Source organism: Oculina patagonica, chromosome 4 (genome assembly GCF_052425735.1).
Source record: "Oculina patagonica isolate OP01 chromosome 4, crgOcupat, whole genome shotgun sequence".
Taxonomy (NCBI): Eukaryota; Metazoa; Cnidaria; class Anthozoa; order Scleractinia; family Oculinidae; genus Oculina; species Oculina patagonica.
The window spans coordinates 64038340-64059848 of NC_135761.1; the positions used below are offsets into that span (position 1 = coordinate 64038340).

A 21509-nucleotide genomic window follows, 5' to 3' on the forward strand; every position below is an offset into this window, starting at 1 on the left:
TTATTCTGGTGCTCAATTTTTGCGTAACTAAAATTAATGTTACTCAAATTCCTGATGGATTCTGTCTTAAACTGTTACGAGCTTAGTATTTCCAAATTATTGCATGTCAATGTAAGGCAAGACAAGACATGCCTTGGTTCTTATGTAATTCTCTTAAAAACACATAAGATATTGACTATAACTTTGTCTGTGCTATGGCAATTCACAGTGGGGTGGTCTTGATGTGTCTTTAACTTGTAGACTGGACTGGACTAGTAAAACGCGGACTAGTAAAACGCGGACTTGTAAAACGCCTCTAGACACTTCGAATTCCTTGGCCACAATCATCTTACGGCTCTCTTCAATACATAATGTCTCAAAAAAACAGTAACCTCAGAAAGAAGTCAGAAGCAAATAAGGTCGAAAGACCGAATTTGAACATATAACGGCAAATGTTCTAATGTCACGAACGTAGGAGTCGTGTAGGCCCGTCACCTTTATTTACCACATACTGCCCCCAAATTAAAACAGTACCCTCAGAAAGAAGTCAGAAGCAAATAAGGTCGAAAGACCGAATTTAAACATTTAACGGCAAATATTCTAATGTCACGAACGTAGGAGTCGTGTAGGCCCGTCACCTTTATTTACGATTGACTGTTGATTTCTGGACGGGCCCCGTTCTACCTCGTGCGAGAAATACAAACGACTGCACTCAACAGACGTCAAGTAGTGGAAAGGAAGAAACATATGCACACAACTCATAGCATCAATCCCGTTGTTTTAGTAGGGGTTTGCAGAACGAACATGTGCTATACTGCAAAAACATCTCCACGCTAAAACAGACCATAGAGTGCTCAAAAAAGCTAGAAATATGCCGTCGAAGAAACACACAAGAGCTTCAAACACAAATTGTTTCGCTCGCTAAACCGTTTAGTTTTATCCGATTTACAAGCGCTTGTTTTACAAGTCCGCGTTCTACAAGTCCGTGCTTAACAAGCCCTCGTTTTACAAGTCCTCGTTTTACAAGTCCGCGTTTTACTAGTCCTCGTTTTACAAGTCCGCGTTTTACTAGTCCGCGTTTTACTAGTCCGCGTTTTACAAGTCCGCGTTTTACTAGTCCGCGTTATACTAGTCCGCGTTTTACAAGTCCGCGTTTTACTAGTCCGCGTTTTACTAGTCCAGTCCAGTCCTCGAAATACAGTATGCCAAAACTCCCCTCCCTCTAAAGATAAGTCCTTGACGGTTCTTGTCGTTTTTCGGTGCCTATTCATCTTCGGCATCTTTCTCATCCACCTCTCGTTCTGTCCTGTGTCTGTCATCACACGAAAGAAAAGCTGATTCTCAAAAAATCTGCCACAAAAGGAAATTGACAAAAACAATATGAAAACCATATATCGAAAGTTTCTTATTCTAAAATTTTATCATACGTCTTAATTCAGAGCTACAAAGAAGTTCCTCCTTTTGAGCTTTTGAGTTATTGATACTGTTCTTACAGTACCTCTTTCCACTAGCGAAATTTTACAAAATTCCTTCGCGGCGAAAAGGTAGCGCGAATCCAGAACAGACTCCAATCGAGAGTGGGTTAATTCTAGATTACTATTAATTAACTATTACAACATTCATTTTTAAAATAGTTTCCCAAGCCGACTAAGCTAACTAAACGTCGAGTGTATCTTTCAGTAAACAAAACATGCCGTTATGACGCCGGAAATCCAGCTCACGCATACTATACCCCGTGACTCACGCAAACCTCCGACTTACGTGCTACTACAGTCATTCCTTTCTAAACATTTTTTTTTGACCACCACCGTACCTTTCTACCCAAAAAACTCATGAAACCGCCCGGTTTTAACCTGTTTTAACCTTTCAAAAATTAGAGCGTTCGAAACTAAATAAGATCCGTAATCACAAACAACATACAGCCGTTTACCAGCACTCTTTAAAACTCCTGAAACCCTTCAAAATCAGGCAAAATAAATCTTTGAAATAACCTTTATCAATGTTTCTTATTTTTTATTCAGTTCTATAAAATGCCTTTCATACACTACTGTCAAACAAAAATTTCAATTTCCTCAAAGTTTCAAGACAAAAGAATAACAAATATTTCGTGCACAATGTAATTTGATTAAGCCAATATTATCACGTCTAAAAATACTTCAAGCAATTCAGTGAAAACCCGTTTTTTTTTTCGTATCAACGAAAACCAATTTCGAATAATCAATACATGAAAATAACAATAAGATCAAAAGGAAGAAAGGAACCTTTCTAATTATTTGAAGACTTTCAAAGCCGTGATATTATGCATCCAATCCGCGATAAAATTTAATTACAACAAAATCCAAGTTCTCATTTTGAATTCCATTTTTTTCAGTTGATACCTTTATCCAACTTGTGAAAAATTCCATTCAAGTTCCTATTAATACTGTACATTCCCAATGTTTTGCTCAGGTCTTCAGAAGCGTCTTACTAACCAAATCTAAAATAATTCCAAAACATGCTGTACAAACATTCTACTCTTTGTGACAAACGACTTGACGACCAATTGTTCAGAAATGAAAATCGACACAGTTCTTGCTAAATAAAAAAAAGTTTTACGGCGGAGTCAGGCTCAAAAAATATACCGCAAGATCACACCCCCATTCATAGTCAGAAACCAGCAAACCATCTAGTTTGCTAAAAAAGACACTGCGTGACATCAATGACGTTACCTTTTTCATTTACAAAAATAACTTTAACTTGTCAAAGTAAGTGCAATTTCACAATGGTGAATATCAGTACAGTATGGGGCCCAGTTCTCGGCCGGGTCCAGTTCTCGGCCACTTTGTGTTTAACGCGTTTTTTCACACTCCAGTTGAATCAAAAGAAAAAGGTATTTCCTTCAAACGATAGACTGATTCATGTGCTTTAAGTATCTTGAGTTTGATCGTTCAATTCGATATAGAAAGCTCACACGTCGAGTTTACGCGGAGGTAGGTGAATTTGCATTCCCGAAAAAGTTGTTTGTTTACGGCTCCAAATTCATGGATGTAGTTAAATTCGTATTTTATCCAAAAGCCCCCACCATACGAGCTAATTTTTGGCATGTGAAACGTAGAATAATTCAGCTTTCTGCTTTAGTTAACTTTTCGTTGAACCGTTGTATTTTTTGGTCTTAATTTACTTCGAAATTTTTTCTTGCGACGTTTGCGTATTTGCCAGTTCTCGGCCACCCTGCTCGCTATCACAGCTTAGCGCTTGGTTTTTAATATAATTTCATCTGCTGCTGCCAGAATGAAAGAAATAAATGTTTTAAAAATAAAGTTCAATCTTATCTCTAAGTTTTGAGCTGACTCTTGTCTTGTCTATTATTTCTACAACACCTAAATCTTTCAAGACCTTTTCACTGCAAAATAAACCATCTAAATGCACGGGTCACACAATGCGGTTTTGCCAGAACCTGCACATAGGCAACTAGGCGCGTTAAAATCCTTCTTTTCTAAAGTAAAACAAAGCATCGTAAAAATAATTTGGGATCGATATAGTATAAATAGGTTTACAGAGTGATTTTATGACTGTGAAAATTAATTGAGCATTTTTTTACAGATAATCACGCACAAGCTTTTTAGTGGCCGAGAACTGGGCCAAGGTGGCCGAGAACTGGGCCCACAAATGGAGCTTTTATTTTTATTATTGCTCGGGCAAATTAATTTTTGACCGGTCGATAGCTTTACACCAAAAAGCTGAATAATGTAGCTAGCTCTGGGAGAAATTTCAAGTTCCTGCGGTTCTTCTGAGGTAAGAAATACAAGTTTACGTCAAAAGTGGCCGAGAACTGGGCCAAGGTGGCCGAGAACTGGGCCCACAAATGGAGCTTTTATTTTTATTATTGCTCGGGCAAATTAATTTTTGACCGGTCGATAGCTTTACACCAAAAAGCTGAATAATGTAGCTAGCTCTGGAAGAAATTTCAAGTTCCTGCGGTTCTTCTGAGGTAAGAAATACAAGTTTACGTCAAAAGTGGCCGAGAACTGGGCCCCATACTGTACTTTGCCCCGTAAGCTTTTTTCTCTGTCCTTCCGCCGAAGCAAAAAAACACAACCTGATTACACATTAACCCAAAAGTCGACCAAGTGTGCCTGCAACGATCTCCTGTCAAAACTAAAATGAAAACCATTGCGGTATGCGTCACCCGTAGCGGTTTTGTAGCAACCCCAAGCTATCCCCGTCTTTTTGGCCGCGCCAGGAGACTACGCTCTAGGACGATCAAAGGGTAAACTATAAATCGGCCACGCCCGATTAATAAAAGCATGAAAAAGGCATAAGAGCAAAAATTTTGACGCTCCTATCTTTTAGCTTTATACGTCTGCAAAGTACAATGCCATGCCTGCATTATAAATATAAGACATCTCATAATGGTTTACATGTAGCTTAGGCTTCTTTTGAAGCTTAAATGAGACAATTCAGGTAGATTATTTCAAGAAAACGATTGTTTAGCTCCGTGAGGGGATTCATGTAAACTACACGAGTTATCACTATGCATTTAAAAAAAAAATAAATTCTAGTGGACGATGCATGATACATGATGAGTGGAAACCTGGACAAAAAAATGCAATGTCTACCACTCTTCTTCTGTTTCTTAAATCTTTATTTGTAACTTAGGTCGGTGATTATATTGTTACAAGAAAATTAAATTGTCAATTTCAGTGTTTCTGTCACTGCATTTTGGTTTTGGTTTTCAGGGTAGTGTAATGTTTTGAAATGAAAGTTTTCTCAAATACCAATAAAGTACTGAATTGTAAAAATCTCTGAGGACTGCTTCCTATTTTCTAAAGCTCAGCTAGATTGCGAGCGAAGATAACTATCTATTGTTCAACTAAGAAAGTCCACATGACATGTTACTGTGCAGGAAATATTAAACGTGAGATTGCCGTACAAAGCTTGTAATAATATTACCATACGAAGTAAGCGAGTAGGCGTTCTGATTATCATGACTTATGTCTCCAGTCCCTCACGCTCAAAATGTAAGTATGGCACAATAGGAAGGCGACGTGTTACATTCATGCAGTAGGTAGCCGCGTCTAAGGTGAAGTACTCAGATTGTAGACTCAGGGTTTTTAATTTATTAAACAAAGTACGGTTTTGGTAAACTACAGGCGCCCTGTTTTGAATTTCTTCCACCATGTCACGCGCTTGTGTAGCAAAGTTTTGGACTCCCTTTGGATAGCCACGATGTTTTTGGTTGTTAAGATCTAGAGTTATTGGTACAAATATCATCGCTTGGCCTCGGAATTTAAGCTCTATGGAAGACATAACGTGTAACTGAGAAGCCCACCATGTTTGCCTGTCGTATTTTGTCGGATAAGGTAGAATGTGTTCGATGGCTTTATGATGAAAAGCATTAAATATGGCATCAAACCACGCTGTAGGAATAACCATTGATGTTTCATTTATACCACATTTGAATCGCCTTTTTTCTAAAATGGATATGACGCCTTGAGGTCCTTGTTGATCAACAACACCAACTGCTGGCTGATAATCTAAAAGCCATTCTTCAAAAGCTCTAAACGGCGATAGCATCTTCATTTCTTGAGGAGTAAATGAGTTGAATTGAAGTTCTACATCGTCATCTAAGAAAATGTAATAATTGTAGCCAGGTATTCTCTCCCTGGCAACAAAATAAAGGATATTTCGGCCTAAGTTCCAAGAACTTTCTCCGACAAATATATAGGATATGTGTGGTCGCTTTTCTTCTTGACATACTGTTCTGTAACTCAACACAATAACATCGCAGTTGCACGTCTTTTCGTCTCCAATCGCTTTGGAAGAATTCAGAATTTGAGGGAGACATTGCTCGGTTTGTGTGAGGTAAATGAATTGCTTTGGAGCTGACTGCTTTGTCGGCCTTACTGTACTGTTGGCTTTGGCTTGACTGAATTGGGTTGACTCATTTGGCTTTCTTGTTGTTGTCTTCACTAGAAAATAAACAAAAAATATTTTATTGAGATCGTCTGAACAACTGAAAACACAGTGTGAACGGGAATGGGTAACGGGTATCCTTTCTTTTCACGCAAACAGACCTCAGACAACATTGGCTTTGCCCTGCAGTTTTTTTGGCAAATTTACCACTAGTTTTTAAATTCCAAGACTGTCTACTAAAATACAACCTTCCCGCATCCGGGGTCCAATGTTGTAAAATTGTAGTAAAGGGCTCCCCAAAACAAACTAAAACATCGATAGTGGGAAGGGAAGTTGGGGAGTGAGGCGAAAGGGTGAAATTAGCATATAGACCAAATAACAATAAAATAGCACCTACATGTAAATTTAAGTGTCAACACTTTTGTCAATGATTGAAGTTTACAGGTGCTTCGCGAAATAATCAAAGAGCTCTTCGAGCCACGACTGAATTCTTTTTAATCGGGCGTGGCCGATTTATAGTTTACCCTTTGGTCGTCCTAGACGATAGTCTCCTGTCGGCTAAAAATGACGGGGATAGCCTGGGCCAATCGGTTTCATTTCAGTTTTGACAGTAAATCGTTGTAGGATCGACTTTTGGGCTAATCTGCAATCTGGTTCTCTTCTTTGCTTCGGCGAGAGGACAGAGAAAAAAGCTTAAGGGGTAAAGTACTAATAATCACCATTGTGAAACTGTAGTTGCTTTGACAAGTTGAAGCTATTTTTGTAAATAAAAGGGGTAACGTCATTCATGTCACGCAATGTTTTTGTGGGAAACATTGAAACAAGACGCTTTGCTGGTTTGTACAAATAGCAGTGTGATCTGGCGGTACATTTTTTTGAAGCGGACTCCACTTTAAAACTATTTTTTTTTTTATATATATTTAGCAAGAAGTATGTCGATTTTCATTTCCGCACAGTTGGGCGTCAAAGTCGCCTGTCACAAAGAGTAGAATGTTTGCACAACTTGGTTTGGATATATTTAAGATTTGACTAGTGACGTTAGTAAGACACTTCTCAAGACGTCAGCAAAACATTGGCAATGTACAGTATTGGTGTGAACTTGAATGGAATTTTTTACGAGATCAGTAAAGCTATCGAATGAAAAGATGACTTAAAAATGAAAACTTCGAATAATTATAATTAAATACCAATTGAATTTTAGATGAGAAATTCCGTAAGTGACATCTGTGTTCAAAATAGGAATTTTTGTACAACTCAAAGTTCCGAAAAAAAAGACCACATTTTTTGTAAAAATCACAGACAAACATGATCAGGAAAACAAAACAGGCCAATGGGTTTTATTCACGAAAATACAACTTTCTTAAGAAAGAGTCTGTAAACAAGACAATGGAATCAAATTACAGTTCACACGAAATTTGCTTACATTTGAACTTGCAAAAAAGAAGTATCTCTGCCGAGACATAATAGCGAGACCTTACATTAATAATTATTGTATTCTAATCTGATTGTTATTTTTATGCATTAACTATTTGAAAGTGGTTCTCATCGATGAAAACAAAACGGTTTTTCATTCACTGCTTGAAGTATTTATAGACGTGAAAACATTCGCTTAATCAAATTACATTCTGCACAAAATATTTTGTATCCATTTGTCCCGAAACTTTGAGGAAATTGAAATCTTTGTGGACAGTACTGCATAAAAGCAGTTCATAGAATTGAATAAAAAGATAAGAACCATATTGATAAAGGAAATTTTAAAACTTTATTTTGGCTCATTTTTGACGAAATTCAGGATTTTCAAAGACTGCCAGTAAACGGCTGTATCTTGTCTGTCTCTAACGATTTTGCTACGGTTTCGAACGAGCTAATTTTTCAACATGATATCATGGTAGCGGGCAGAAGTCGGTTCGTTCTGAATTTTTCAATACGATATACAAGTTACAGGTCAATATACAGACCCTCTGTACAGTAAAAAGCGTTTTGGCAACAAACCATTGTGAACTTATTTTCTACGTTGATCAGTAAAATCCTTAGTACGACATGGGGTTTGTTATCAAGTTCGTTAGTACGTTAATACTGCAAGGTGTATAACCTCAGAGAATTATTATCAAGTGTGTTTTGTTTTATTAGCGGTTTATACTCTAAGGTCTTGGTATGGGAGATCAAAATTAAGGCACATTTCTGTTATTATCTGATTGCTTGGCACAGATTAGTACGATACTGAATTGGTTAGGAAATGTAAACAAACATTAAATTGAATGAGAGTAGAAAGGGAGGGACAGGTGGGGGTGAAAGGCTAAGGAGATGGAAAGGGAGGGAGAATTAAAATCCATGCTTGGTTATATCACGCAACCTTTGACTTCTGTTGTTTTCTCACAAGAACAAAACTTAAGGTGGGGTTCTACCTGAATTTGAATGGAACTTTAAGAGATTTAATGAAGGGATAGAAGAAAAGAATGGAAACACCTCCAAACAGTTGACCCCCTCGCAAGAGCACTCCGGGTTGTCAGGAGACTGTTTGGTGTCCGTCCACCAATCTTTAACTTCAAATTCAAATTTTAAAATCACATTAAATCTCCAATATTTCTTATTTGTCTAAAATTTACTAATCCTTTGAGAAAAACTATCGCCTCCCAGACATCTCCCAAAATCGTCCAAAAATTAACAAAATACTGCAAAACAAATATATATGGGATAAGTAAAGCTTTTTTAGATTCCTTGTAACGCGGCTGAAATGGTTTTCAGTGTTTTCCAGCCCTTATAGTTTGGGTCAGTACTACTATTCTTCACCAGTTGCTATTACAGTAATGGTATGAAACAAATACATAATCATTGGTCAATAATTTGTGATCATTTTCTTGACAATAGTAGTTACCTGATTAGGAGTTGTATACTGTTCCATTAAAGTGTAAGGGCTGGAAAATACTGAAATGCGTCAGCCACCTAAAGCGTTGGAAAAATTGGTCTCCAGGTAAAAACCCCGCCTTTATTAATTATTGCGAAAAGGCTGCACTTTGCTAAGTGTTACAAATTTATATTTTCTAGACGTCTAGTTCAATCGTTTATTTGTATTGTGCGAAATATATTTTTATAAATTGAGACCATTATGTCATTAAGTAATAATGCAATCTTGAAAACATTCCAGATTTTCATTCTTAAATAGAAATACGAAAAATTCAAATTTGAGAAAACGAGCCTGTCAAAATGACGTTGCCATAGTGATTTCAAGTTACTGCCACATTAACTAATCCTACCAAATTATTGCGAGATAAATTTTAGATAAACGCGCAAAGTTTGGCAGCGTTTGGTTGAATCTTGAAAAAGCTATAAGCGTCCAAAGTCAGCGCGGGCCTCAAAAGCCCCCCCCCCGGCCTGAATAGGTTTAAGTGACTGTTTTTCCAGTGATTTTTACTGTATTGTACCCTGCCTTTCAAGTCAAAACAGATAGCTAATTATTAAGCGCCCGATTTTAAGCTTCTCAAGCTTCTTGTTCACCAAGTTTTACGTTTAGTTTTCATACCTTGAAAATATATGGGCAGAAGGTGATTCAAACATTTCTCCTCTTAAAAAAGCAGAAATGAGGAAACATGCGTGACATTTGCATATAATCACAATGTCTATTCCAGGCCTGACCAATCGATGAAACCGATAGTCGATGATAATCGATACCAATCGATAATAATCGATGCCAATTAATCGATTGATATTGGAAATCGATGACCAATCGATGACGGAAAATTTTGTGACTTTTAATTTCATCGATTTTCATCGACTGTTATCGATTTTCATCGATTATCATCGATTATCATCGATTAGCATCGATTTTCATCAATCGTTTTTATTTGGATGGTTCAATATGGGTGTTATTACATCAACTCAGTGGCTCTTAAAAGCGATCAATACCTCATTTATTCATTTTCGTGATATACTGTTATGTCTGTTATGCAGCAAAAACAACGTTATTAAGAAAAGGGGCAAGGTTTACGATAGCGTATAGGTTACTTAGCGTATAGGTTACGTAAGAAGATGGCAGCCTTTGACTACAAGTGTAACGTCCGTTGCTTTATCCCCGGCTTTATCCGCTTCTTCAGACATTGTGTGCTCAGCTCACGATCAGTCGTTTTAGGATTGCGAAAATCTATTTCCGGATATCCTGTAGATTTATCCTGGGGATGCCCAAGTACGCCGCAAGATATCGATTTCATCGATGACAATCGATGAAATTTGATAGCAGTCGATGACAATCGATGTAATTAAGGAAATTTTATTTGTGATTATCGATTGGTCATCGATTTGCCGATGCCAATCGATATCAATTAACTAACCATCATCGATTGATTGATTTATTTCCGATCATCGATTTTCATCGATTGGTCAGGCCGGGGTCTATTACATTGATATAGGATGTATTTGTCTCACATGATTGAGCATGTCGGATTAGCTTACTTGAGAAGGTATCTGGATATAGCGCGAGATGTTGTGAGTTCAACTCCCAGAGGGGTCAGGGTTTTTTTTTCTTCTTTTACCCCGTAGTACTAAAATGGTATGTTTATTTTATCGCTCCGTAGGTATGCATTGCAGAATAAAAGCATTTACATGTAAGCCGTAAAGAAATAACGCTGTAAAATAATATATCAGAACATATAGACTGATACAGGTAAAAATGTACTTGTGCTGTTACATCTGAAAAGCTTATTATTTTCTTGCAAACAAGCTAGATAGCTAGGTTTCTAGATAGATCCATCGTTGATGAAGCTTATGTAAAACCGATTTAATTCTCGAATGATCCTTCATGTACGACGCTAACTCTACAGATAGATGAGATGCATCGTTGATGGATCTATCTACACTCTTTCTCCTATTATATCTGCTGGTCAGCGGAGTTGCAAAAAATATTTACAGATGATGGACCGACCAACCATGTGAGTGAAGCTGGCTAGCCACTAACCTTCCTGAATTAAAAATTCAGTCATAAAAATCCAAAACAGAAAAATGAAAAAACTTCTTTATCGATTCTTTAGAAGTGTAAAAAGTGTATAAATCTGTTCATTTAGGATGCATGTTTAACACAACAATGAAATACGGATCTAGCCGAGGTGTATTTCCATTTCGTAAATGATCGACGCTTTTGTTGTGAACCAAGCGTCTGGTAGTAGTTGATGCCATATCTACTATACTCTAGTTTAGGCATGGACTAGGTCGGAGCTGTGTACTGATTATTAGATGAAATAAGACCTAGAGTAGGTAATTGCTAGACCTAGGTTAGTGTGAATTGGAATTATAGATATGAACTGTATGTTACAGAAAGGCAGCTTATATAATTAAACGTGTTGGTATAGTGGCGAGGAAGAGATGCTAGCTTTTAGGTCTGATCCTGGGTGATGACATGTATTGTTTTTGTGAATAGTGAAAAATATTGTGTCACTAAAATGGCATCGATCGTTTACAAACGGGAAACGTGCCTATGCTGGCAAATTGCTCAAAGCACGAGGTAGCTTAAACTTCCGTTTTCGTTACAAGAGTAATCGAAATGGTCATTCATCTATTTAGTCTAGAATATTTGTAGCCTGTGATTTTTGTAGCTCTATGATATGATAGATGCTTTCCTTACAGACCTAAACGATCACGAAAAATAATAGTCAGTCAACTATCCGTTCGCTTTGTAAATTTAGTGGCATCACACTCCACTGAAAAACATCACAACACTCTGCTTGCTTTAAAATTTCTAGTAATGTCTTTGCATTGCTTAGTATTTTTGTTTACAAAATATTGAAAACTTTAGCGAAAAATTGGATAGAGCAGGTTTAACTGAGGGATGAAATATTTTCAGTTAACGAAAAGCGTCTAATATTTGTAACAATAGTATTGCGCCATTAATCGCTCTTACCTGCCTTTCTGCTATTCGTTGCCGGTGTTCCAAGCTCGGTTTTGTATGCCGTGAACAACAACAAAACTGAAAGACTGAAAACAAGCAGCAGGCTGAATTTCTTTCGCTTGCTGCAAATCATCCTCACACTAGATTTTGTTATGAAAATCTTTTGGTTCAGGCTGTTTGGTTTTCGACGTCTCAGGCGTCGCAGCAGTTACTAGCAGTACATCCTGGACTCTCTCTTCGCGCGCCTGGGTTCAGCCCCTATAAAAGGCGCGCGGAAGAGAGAGTCCAGGGACTGGACTACAGCCAAAGATGCTCGTTAACAGTTTCAGTGCTCTTATATAGCAATTTTGAATGAAAGGGGACTATTATTTTTAGGTTTCCTGCGACACCAATATAAATTTTGACTGTTCAAAAATCTGGTAAAATCTGTGACATAGTCCCTTTAATTGATTTTACAGGACAAATCTGACTAACAACGGAATTCTGTTTTCAGATAAACCGGTCTGGTCGGCCAGTTATGTCTAATGGAAGCGCTCTAAGCTTCTTGTAACCAGATAACTCAGGTGGATTATTTCCAGAAAAGGACCGATTAGCTCCGTGTGCCCCGCTGATGGGTTCACGTAAACTTCATGAGCTACCACTTTGCATTTTCTAAAAAGTTAAATTTTAATGGACGACAATAACAACAATAATAATAATAACATTTATAGTGCGCAAATTTCATAAAATGTTTAAATGCGCATTACAAGATTAAAAACGGAATAAAAAAAGCTAAAAGCTAAAATTACAATTAAGAGTTTTATTTTTTTTATTTATTATTCATTTATTTTGCCACACAAACAAAAAAAATATAATTATGAAGAAATAGATAATACAAATCAATATACAAGATAATAATTAATATACAAGACTACAATATAAGATTATTTAAGATAGAAACAAAATGGCGAGGGAACCTAATAAAAAACCACGGGGCTTGTAAGCTTAGGTTTCCTCACAAGAAAAACAGATGACTGGTTCAGGTACTGAAGTAATGACAAGACTTAATAGAAGACAGAGTTAAGAGTAAACTTACAATGAATTTAAAAAGCTAAAAGTATAATTAAAAGTTAACTTACAATGATTTTAAAAAGGGTAAAATTACAATTATTAAAAGTAGAATATAATTAAAAAAAACTATGATAAAAATGCATGACGAAAAAGGTGTGTTTTTAGCTTAGCTTTAAAAATACTAAAAGTGCTGGCACTTCTTAGGTCAAATGGTGGCGCGTTCCAAAGTTTTGGTGCAGCACAGGTAAAAGAACGGTCACATTGTGTGGCTTTTGATTAAAAACGTGGATAACTAAGTAAATGACATGATGAGTGGATCTCATGGTTTTTAGATTGTCTTCAGGCTAAGTTAGCTCCACTTCCTTAAAGAGAAACGTTGCTACAAAAACGTGCAATGTCTACCACTCTGCTTATATTCTTTTTAAGTGCATAACTGTATAAGTGCAACAGTAAAATTAAAAATATACTTTTATTTAATTAGAGTTACCATCGCAGTACTTTTCTTTTTAGTGTAATGTTTTCTCAATACCTATAAAGTACTGAATTAGTATATATAATAAACAAAAATGTCAGGCATGCTTCCTATTTTCCAAAGCTCGGTTAGATTGTGAGCGAAGGGTTTTAAACTCCCTCGCTAACTATATATAATAATAATTATAAAATATAATAAATTATTTTACATGGATAGAAACACCTAGCTCAGAAGATAATTTACAGGTTCTCCATGAAAATACATTAAAAGACGTAAAAAATTCTAAAAAATACTAAAAATCAACTTTTTACAAAAATCTATTACAATAGTATGCATGAAATACTACAGGATTAAAATATCAGTTGTAACTACAAAAGGTTAAAAAAAGATTGAAAATCAAGATTTCGTACTAGCTTAATATATTCCTTGGTGCCAGCCTTGTCGCGAACCTCATCGGGAAGCATATTTCATTGTTTAGCCGCATAATATTTAAATGAATTGAGACCATGTTTAGTACTGTTGACCTTTGGTAATGAAAGTACTGTTTTTTCCTTTAAAATTAAACTTAAGTTATGGTCTCTAGTCTTAATTAGATTCGTTATACCAAGGGGGGCTCTTCCCTGGAAACAGCTTTTACTGGTGATAAGCATATCCTGAATGCGGCGACTTACTAAAGTACTCCCTACACCAATCCTCTGTAGATAGTTCCTTGTATGGTGCTGTTTTATCTTTAAAAAATATCTATCTGTTAGGAATGAACGTTTATTCGTTTGTCTCACGATAGAATCGCTTTGAGATGTTGATCGCGACGTTTCGACTGCAATACTGCTAGTCTTCATCAGGCGATGAGATCGATTGTTTACGTGTCGCTATTTATGCAACATCTCAAAGCGATTCTATCGTAAGACAAACGAATAAACGTTCATTCCTATCTTACAACACGATGAACAATATTCACATCTTTAATGACATATCTATCTGTTGTTCAAATATTTAACGTGAGATGTCCGTTTAAAGATTGTAAGCAAATGGCGTTCTGGTTATACTAATGTCTCTTGGCTCTCACGCTCAAAATGTAAGTACGGCACAATAGGCAGGCGACGTGTTACATTCATGCAGTAGGTAGCGGCCTCCAAGTATTGGTACTCAGATACTAGACTGCTTTTTAATTTAATAAACAAGGAACGGTTTTGGTAAACTGCAGGTGCCCTGTTTTGAATTTCTTCGACAAAGTCACGCGCGTGTGCAGCAAAGTTTTGGCCTCCCTTTGGATAGCCACGATGTTGTTTGTTGGTAAGAGTTATTGGTACAAACATCATCGCTTGGCCTCGGAATTTCAGTTCGATCGAACACATGACGTGTAACTGAGAAGCCCACCAAGTTTGCCTGTCGTATTTTGTCGGATAAGGTAGAATGTGTTCGATGGCTTTATGGTGAAAAGCGTTAAATATGGCATCAAACCACACTGTAGGAATGACCATTGATGCTTCATTTATACCACATTTTAATCGCCTTTTTTCTAAAAGCGATATGGCACCATGAAATCCTTGCTGATCAACAATACCAACTGCTGGCTGATAATCCAAAAGCCATTCTTCAAAAGCTCTAAATGGCGTGAACATCTTCATTCCTTGAGGAGTAAATGAGTTGAATTGAAGTTCTACATCATCATCTAAGAAAATGTAATAATTGTAGCCAGGTGTTATCTTCCTTGCAACAAAATAAAGGATATTTCGGCCCAAGTTCCAAGAGACTCCTCCAGTAAATATATAGGAAATGTGTGGTCGCTTTCCTTCTCGACATTCTTTTCTGTAACTCAACACAATAACATCGCAGTTGCACGTCTTTTCGTCTCCAATCGCTTTGGAAGAATTCAGAATTTGAGGGAGACATTGCTCGGTTTGTGTAAGGTAAATGAATTGCTTTGGAGTACTGAATTGGGTTGACTCATTTGGCGTTCTTGTTGTTGTATTCACTAGAAAAATAATTGATAAATGATTTAATTGAGACGACTGAACAACATAAGAGAGGTTAAGCATGACGTTTATTTTTCCCGCAAACGGCAAAAATTCAACTTTTGCTGTCTGCCGTTTGCTGTTCGTACGCGGAAATGAGTAGTTTTGTGATTGTCATGAATGTGGGATTTTTACCTATTTTTATGAGGGATAAATTCTAGAATTCCATAAAAAAGGAACAATAGAAAAGGCAAGCTCGCGTTTACCGTTTGCCGTTTGCCTTCATGCTTAATCTCTCTATTATCACAATATACAACCGAAGACACAGAGTGAAAGGGAATGTCGTGCTAACATACGTTTTATCAATATGTTCATGAAGGATGCATCAGGCAAGATACGTGTTCTATATAACAGCGATACCCCAGATACAGTAAAGGATTCTTTTAGTCCGGATGAACGGGTCTAGCCAAGACAGATTCAAGTTCACTTTCGTAAACAGTCGATCCAAGCTTCTCGTGGCTATATCTGTTCTAGATTAAACATGGATGAGCTCGAAGCTGTGCTCTGATTATTAGATGAAATAGAGCCTAAATAAGACAGTTATTAGACCCTAAGTTAGATTCGCGCTTAGGTTAGGGACAGGGAAAGGGTCATCCATTATAGATGTGAACCGTATGTGACAGTTAAAGAAAGGCAGCTCATATAATTAAATTTAAGGGGAATTTGGCGGATAAACGCGGCGGCATTGTGGCGAGGGAGAGATGCTATCTTCTGGGTGTTGACATGTATAGTTTTAATAGAAAAATATTCCGAGTGTCGCTAAAATGGCATCGACCGTTTACAAAAGGGAAACGTCGAGCACATTGCTCGAAGCTCGAGGTAGCTTTTAAGTTTAAAAACTTCCGTTTTAGTTACGAGAGTAATGGAGACGCTTATTTATCGATTCAGTCTTAAATAATTGTAGCCAGCTCTATGCCAGATAGATGCTTTGCTAACAGACTTACGGTCACGAAAAAAATATTCCCAAGTATCCATTCGCATGGTAAATTTACAATAGTGGAATCACACTCCACTGCAAAACATCCGCACAACGCTCTGTTTGCTTTAAATTTCTAACAAGGGCTTTGCATTCCTCATTTTATTCGTTTACAAAATATTTAAAACTGAGATAGAGCAGGTTTAAGGTACTAAGTATTTTTAGTTTATGCAAAGCGTCTAATATTTGTAACAAATTCTTGGTATTGCGCCATTTATCACTCTTACCTGCTTCTCTGCCCTTCCTCGTTCTAGGTGTTCCAAGCTCGGTTTTGTAAGCTGTGAACAACAACAAAACTACAAGACTGAAAACCAGCAGCAGGCTGAATTTCTTTTGCTTGCTGCAAATCATTCCAAGACTAGATTTTGTTATGAAAATATTTTGGTTCAGGCTGTTTGGTTTTCCACGCCGCAGAAGTTACTGAATCACATGTTGAAATATGAATTTCAATGAAGTTATATTGGCAGTTTTCATTACAAGATGTGATTAGCATTAAGTGAGTATCTTAAATAGAATTAAATCGTCACGTATAGATGTGATAAAATTATAGCGTCTGTTCTATGAAGTAACTGTTGTAATTTGGACAGGAACACGTTGAATCGAAATTCTGAAGACCTGTAACTTTAAAAATCGACAACAAAAAATACGATGTACAACTACGTGCCGCACACTGTTAAAGAAACCATTCGCGGTTAGTTAGTCTGGGCCGATACGGCGCTACACCGGGCCCAGGGAGAGTGGAGAGGGGTGTAATTTATACGCGTTGAAAGTACTATAACACGATATTTTAAGTCATTTTTCTGAATGTACAAAAAACCTTTGAAAATGAAAACTTTAAAATAGTAAGGAGAAAAACACAAAATAAATAATGATAGACCGAATATAACCAAGGATGGTTACAGCGTCTGAGGAAGATTAAAACGGATTTAAGTAAGTAAGTAATTTCCTTGCAGCGTTTAAAACCGATGAAGCAATGAGGGTTGTCCAATACATACAAACGGAATCCAGTGGACTGACATGGGGATCCCAGTCGTGCATTGGTACCAATGGAGTGACTCGGCAGTCGAATGGTACGCGAATAGTGCAGTGCATCTTATTATGTGACTTGGTGTACCATTGGTGAAATGTATCTCGTTAATGGAAGTTAGAATGTTTTCCCTTTGCATTAGGCTGATTACAGGGGGGATTTTTCAAAGTATCTAGTCGAAAAGCGCTGACCGAGCGAGTCCAAAATTCATGCATAACAGAGTCTGTTTCAATGCGCATGTGCGCAGTCACGAATAACGTCCTAACGGCCACGCATAACATAATAACGCTTCAAAAAAGAATGCAAGTACCCTGTTCCCATCCAAGGTATTTTCATTAAAAAAAAAACACTTTTCAAACTCCACCTAAATTTGATGAAAGCGACTGGCCATACCTTTAGATACAGTTGAAGCACACCAATTGCAAATCAATGTGTGCAAACACAGTAGATATAAAATAGATTTAGCCAAGCCTAAAAGCGTAGCTCCCCGGTAATTTACTTTGCCCTTTATTTAAATGGCTGAATTCACTGACCATAGAAATAAAAACTAGGTGTTGAGCCCGCGGTCCAATATAAAACCATTTTCCGTTCAGCGGTCAACTTTATGAAAACGCGTTACCTTGACGAGTTACACACTTGAGCCCGCAATGTGGGCACGTGATACTGGTCAGCGGACACCTTGTATTGACAGCTGTCAATTGACCATAACGTGGATGCCCAGTATCGAAGAGGTAAGGGCGAATCTATTTCTGAAGTGGGCGACGTAGCGACGTACGTAAGTACTGACGTACGCGCCCGCGAGCCATGCCGCTAGCCGTGATGACCATGAAAACTCAAGTTCATGGTTTTCCTATTTCTGTGGATTTCCTATAGGTATGGGGCTCCGCTCTGCGGTCCTTCGGGCCGTTGTAGAGTTTCGCTATGAATCGGCAATTTAGAGGAGCGCCGAATTTTATTACTTAAATACAGCCTCTGTGATCCCACTTGAAATAAATCAAATAACAATATCATTAGGTTTGCTTTATCTTAATGTACAAAGTCAAAGATTGTGTAAAGTAGCAGAACTTAGTGAATTGCTTGAAGTATACCTAACAATATTATTTATTTGAATACAGCATATTTAGGCAGATTGCTCCATTTTATTATGTGTTTTTTACATTGCTGTATAATATTGAAAGAGCATTGAGGTTTAAATGGAATGCGCTAGAAATAAATCATTATTGTTAATTATTATAATTTTGACACAAGATGATAAACACTCAAAACTCACTTACACGCTCACTCAATCCTCTTTGCCCTGAGAAAGGTGCAAGGCCGCATTCAAGGTTTACGGCCGATAATTTTAACCGTCAAGGTCTCGTAAAGAGTTGCAAACGAAGAAATTTACAAATATAAACCTGTTTTTAGCATTTTAATATATTTTTAGGGGTTTTAAAAAAGCTTCAGCCCCGCCAAGATTGGTCTCATTTAGAGGATCTTTTCAAACTTTTCGACGGGTATCCCTGCTTCTTTCATATGAGTGGGAGTTCATCCTGGGGTTCCAGTTGGACTTATTTCTCTTGGCTCTCATTCTCAAAATGTAAGTACGGCACAATGGGATGTCGACGTGTTACATTCATGCAGTAGGTAGCTGCCTCCAAGTTTCTGTACTCATGTACTAGACTACTTTTCAATTTGTTAAACAAGGAACGGTTTTGGTAAACTACAGGCGCCCTGTTTTGAATTTCTTCCACAAAGTCACGCGCTTGTGCAGTAAAATTTTGAGCTTCTCTTGGATAGCCACGATGTTGTTGGTTGGTAAGAGTTATAGGTACAAACATCATCGCTTGGCCTCGGAATTTCAGCTCTATCGAACATATAACGTGTAACTGAGAAGCCCACCAACTTTGCCTGTCGTATTTTGTCGGATAAGGTAAAATGTGTTCGATGGCTTTATGGTGAAAGGCGTTAAACATGGCATCAAACCACGCTGTTGGAATAACCATTGATGTTTCATTTATACCACATTTTAATCGCCTTTTTTCCAAAATTAATGGGGCGCTTTGACCGTATGGCATATCAGCAACACCAACTGCTGGCTGATAATCCAAAAGCCATTCTTCAAAAGCTCTAAACGGCGTAAGCATCTTCATTTCTTGAGGAGTAAAATAGTTGAATTGAAGGTCTACATCATCATCTAAGAAAATATAATAATTGTAGCCAGGTATTCTCTCCCTGGCAACAAAATAAAGGATATTTCGGCCCAAGTTCCAAGAACTTTCTCCGACAAATATATAGGATATGTGTGGTCGCTTTTCTTCTTGACATACTGTTCTGTAACTCAACACAATAACATCGCAGTTGCACATCTTTTCGTCTCCAATCGCTTTGGAAGAATTCAGAATTTTAGGGAGACATTGCTCGGTTTGTGTGAGGTAAATGAATTGCTTTGGAGTACTGAATTGGGTTGACTCATTTGGCGTTCTTGTTGTTGCATTCACTGGAAAAATTAATAAAAAATATTTTATTGAGATCGTCTGAACAACATTAGCACAATATACCTCTGAAGACACAGTGTGAAAGGGAATGGGTAACGGGTATCCTTTCTTTTAACGCAAACAGACCTCAGACAATATTGGCTTTGCCCTGCAGTTTTTATGGCAAATTAACCCCTAGTTTTTAAATTCTAAGACTGTCTGCTAAAATAACCCCCTTCCCTATTGTGTCACTAAAATGGCATCGACAGTTTACAAAAGGGAAACGTGCCTATCCGAGCAAATTACTCAAAGCACGAGGTAGCTTAAACTTCCGTTTTCGTTACGAGATAATCGAAACAGTCATTTATTTATTCAGTGTAGAACATTTGTAGCCTGTGATTTTTGTAGCTCTATGATATGATAGATGCTTTCCTTACAGACTTACGGTCACGAAAAATAATAGTCTCAAGTATCCTTTCGCTTGGTAAATTTAGTGGCATCACACTCCACTGCAATGTTCCACTGTTTGCTTTAAAATTTCTAGTAAGGCCATTGCATTGCTTAGTATTTTTGTTTACAAAATATTGAAAACTTGGCAAAAACTGGGATAGAGCAGGGACGAAGTATTTCCAGTTTACGAAAAGCGTCTAATATTTGTAACAAATACTTAGTATTGCGGCATTAATGACTCTTACCTGCCTCTCTGCTATTCGTTGCTGGTGTTCCAAGTTCGGTTTTGTAAGTCGTGAACAACAACAAAACTACGAGACTGAAAACAAGCAACAGGCTGCATTTCTTTTTCTTGTTGCGTGAAATCATCCTCAGACTAGATTTTGTTATGAAAATCTTTTGGTTCAGGCTGTTTGGTTTTCGACGTCGTAGCTGCCACTGAATCACATGTTGAAATATGAATTTCAATGAAGTTGTATTGGCAGTTTGCATAACATGATGTCATTAGCACATTAAGTGAGTATCTAAAATAAAATTAAATCTGTCATGTATAGATGTGATAAAATTATAGCGTCTGCTCTATTAAGTATAACTGTTGTAATTTGGACAGAAGCAGGTTGAATCGAAATTCTGAAGAGCTGTAACAGATGTTTAGTCTAAACTGTTTTGAAATTAGTGGTAGGCAACTTAACACACGAAAAACATTATCTTTGAACATCTAAAAGAAAATATAACCTTGATATGCGGATAGAAATCAAGCTACGGCTATAAATATCAATTCTTTGAAGACGCGCGGAAACAACTTGAAAACAAAAGCCTTACTTTTTCAAGTTTCCATGCGAGCCATTCGCAGCCAAAGATGCTCGTTAACAGTTTCAATGCTCTAATATAGAAAATTTTGAATAAAAGGGGACTATTATTTTTAGGTTTCCTGCGACACCAATATAAATTTTGGCTGTTCAAAAATCTGGTAAAATCTGTGACATAGTCCCTTTAATTGATTTTACAGGACAAATCTGACTTACAACGGAATTCTGTTTTCAGATAAACCGGTCTGGTCGGCCAGTTATGTCTAATGAAAAGCGCTCTAAGCTTCTTGTAACCAGATAACTCAGGTGGATTATTTCAAAAAAAAGGACCGATTTGCTCCGTGTGCCCCTGATGGGCCTCACGTAAACTACATGAGCTACCACTTTGTCTTCCAGGCACTACTAAAGCTATTAGCACAAAACTAAGCTCCACTTCCACTCTTTTAAAGAGAAACGTTCCTACAAGAACGTGCAATGTCTACCACTCTGCTCATATTCTCAGTTT

General features: G+C 37.3%; 3 protein-coding genes across 6 annotated transcripts in view; all 3 read right to left on the reverse strand.

Annotated features, from left to right (window-relative positions):
- Nucleotides 1–4601: 4601 nt before the first annotated feature.
- The window catches only part of LOC144648985 (uncharacterized), a 32464-nt gene continuing 15556 nt past the window's right edge, over nucleotides 4602–21509 (reverse strand). Inside the window, exons 1-2 of one of the 2 annotated variants that reach the window (XM_078508436.1) lie at nucleotides 11762–11926; nucleotides 4602–5930 (exon numbers count right to left, since the gene is read on the reverse strand). In XM_078508436.1, coding sequence (XP_078364562.1) covers nucleotides 4951–5930; nucleotides 11762–11882 — 1101 coding nt within the window. In that variant the 5' untranslated portion in view covers nucleotides 11883–11926 and the 3' untranslated portion in view covers nucleotides 4602–4950. Of the gene's footprint in view, nucleotides 5931–11761; nucleotides 11927–21509 lie in introns of those variants that run through there. The other variant, XM_078508435.1, reaches the window with a different exon arrangement.
- On the reverse strand, nucleotides 12430–16726 carry LOC144648983 (uncharacterized). Its single transcript, XM_078508433.1, has 2 exons — nucleotides 16490–16726; nucleotides 12430–15246 (listed from the first exon to the last, which is right to left on the reverse strand). The coding sequence occupies exons 1-2, from the start codon at nucleotides 16611–16613 to the stop codon at nucleotides 14312–14314; spliced, it is 1059 nt and encodes a 352-aa protein (XP_078364559.1). The 5' UTR covers nucleotides 16614–16726; the 3' UTR covers nucleotides 12430–14311.
- LOC144651092 (uncharacterized) overlaps nucleotides 18373–21509 on the reverse strand; it is a 15082-nt gene continuing 11945 nt past the window's right edge. The window contains exons 2-3 of one of the 3 annotated variants that reach the window (XM_078510967.1): nucleotides 20441–20633; nucleotides 18373–19768 (exon numbers count right to left, since the gene is read on the reverse strand). In XM_078510967.1, coding sequence (XP_078367093.1) covers nucleotides 18840–19768; nucleotides 20441–20564 — 1053 coding nt within the window. In that variant the 5' untranslated portion in view covers nucleotides 20565–20633 and the 3' untranslated portion in view covers nucleotides 18373–18839. Of the gene's footprint in view, nucleotides 19769–20190; nucleotides 20253–20440; nucleotides 20701–21509 lie in introns of those variants that run through there. The other 2 variants (XM_078510965.1, XM_078510969.1) reach the window with 2 other exon arrangements.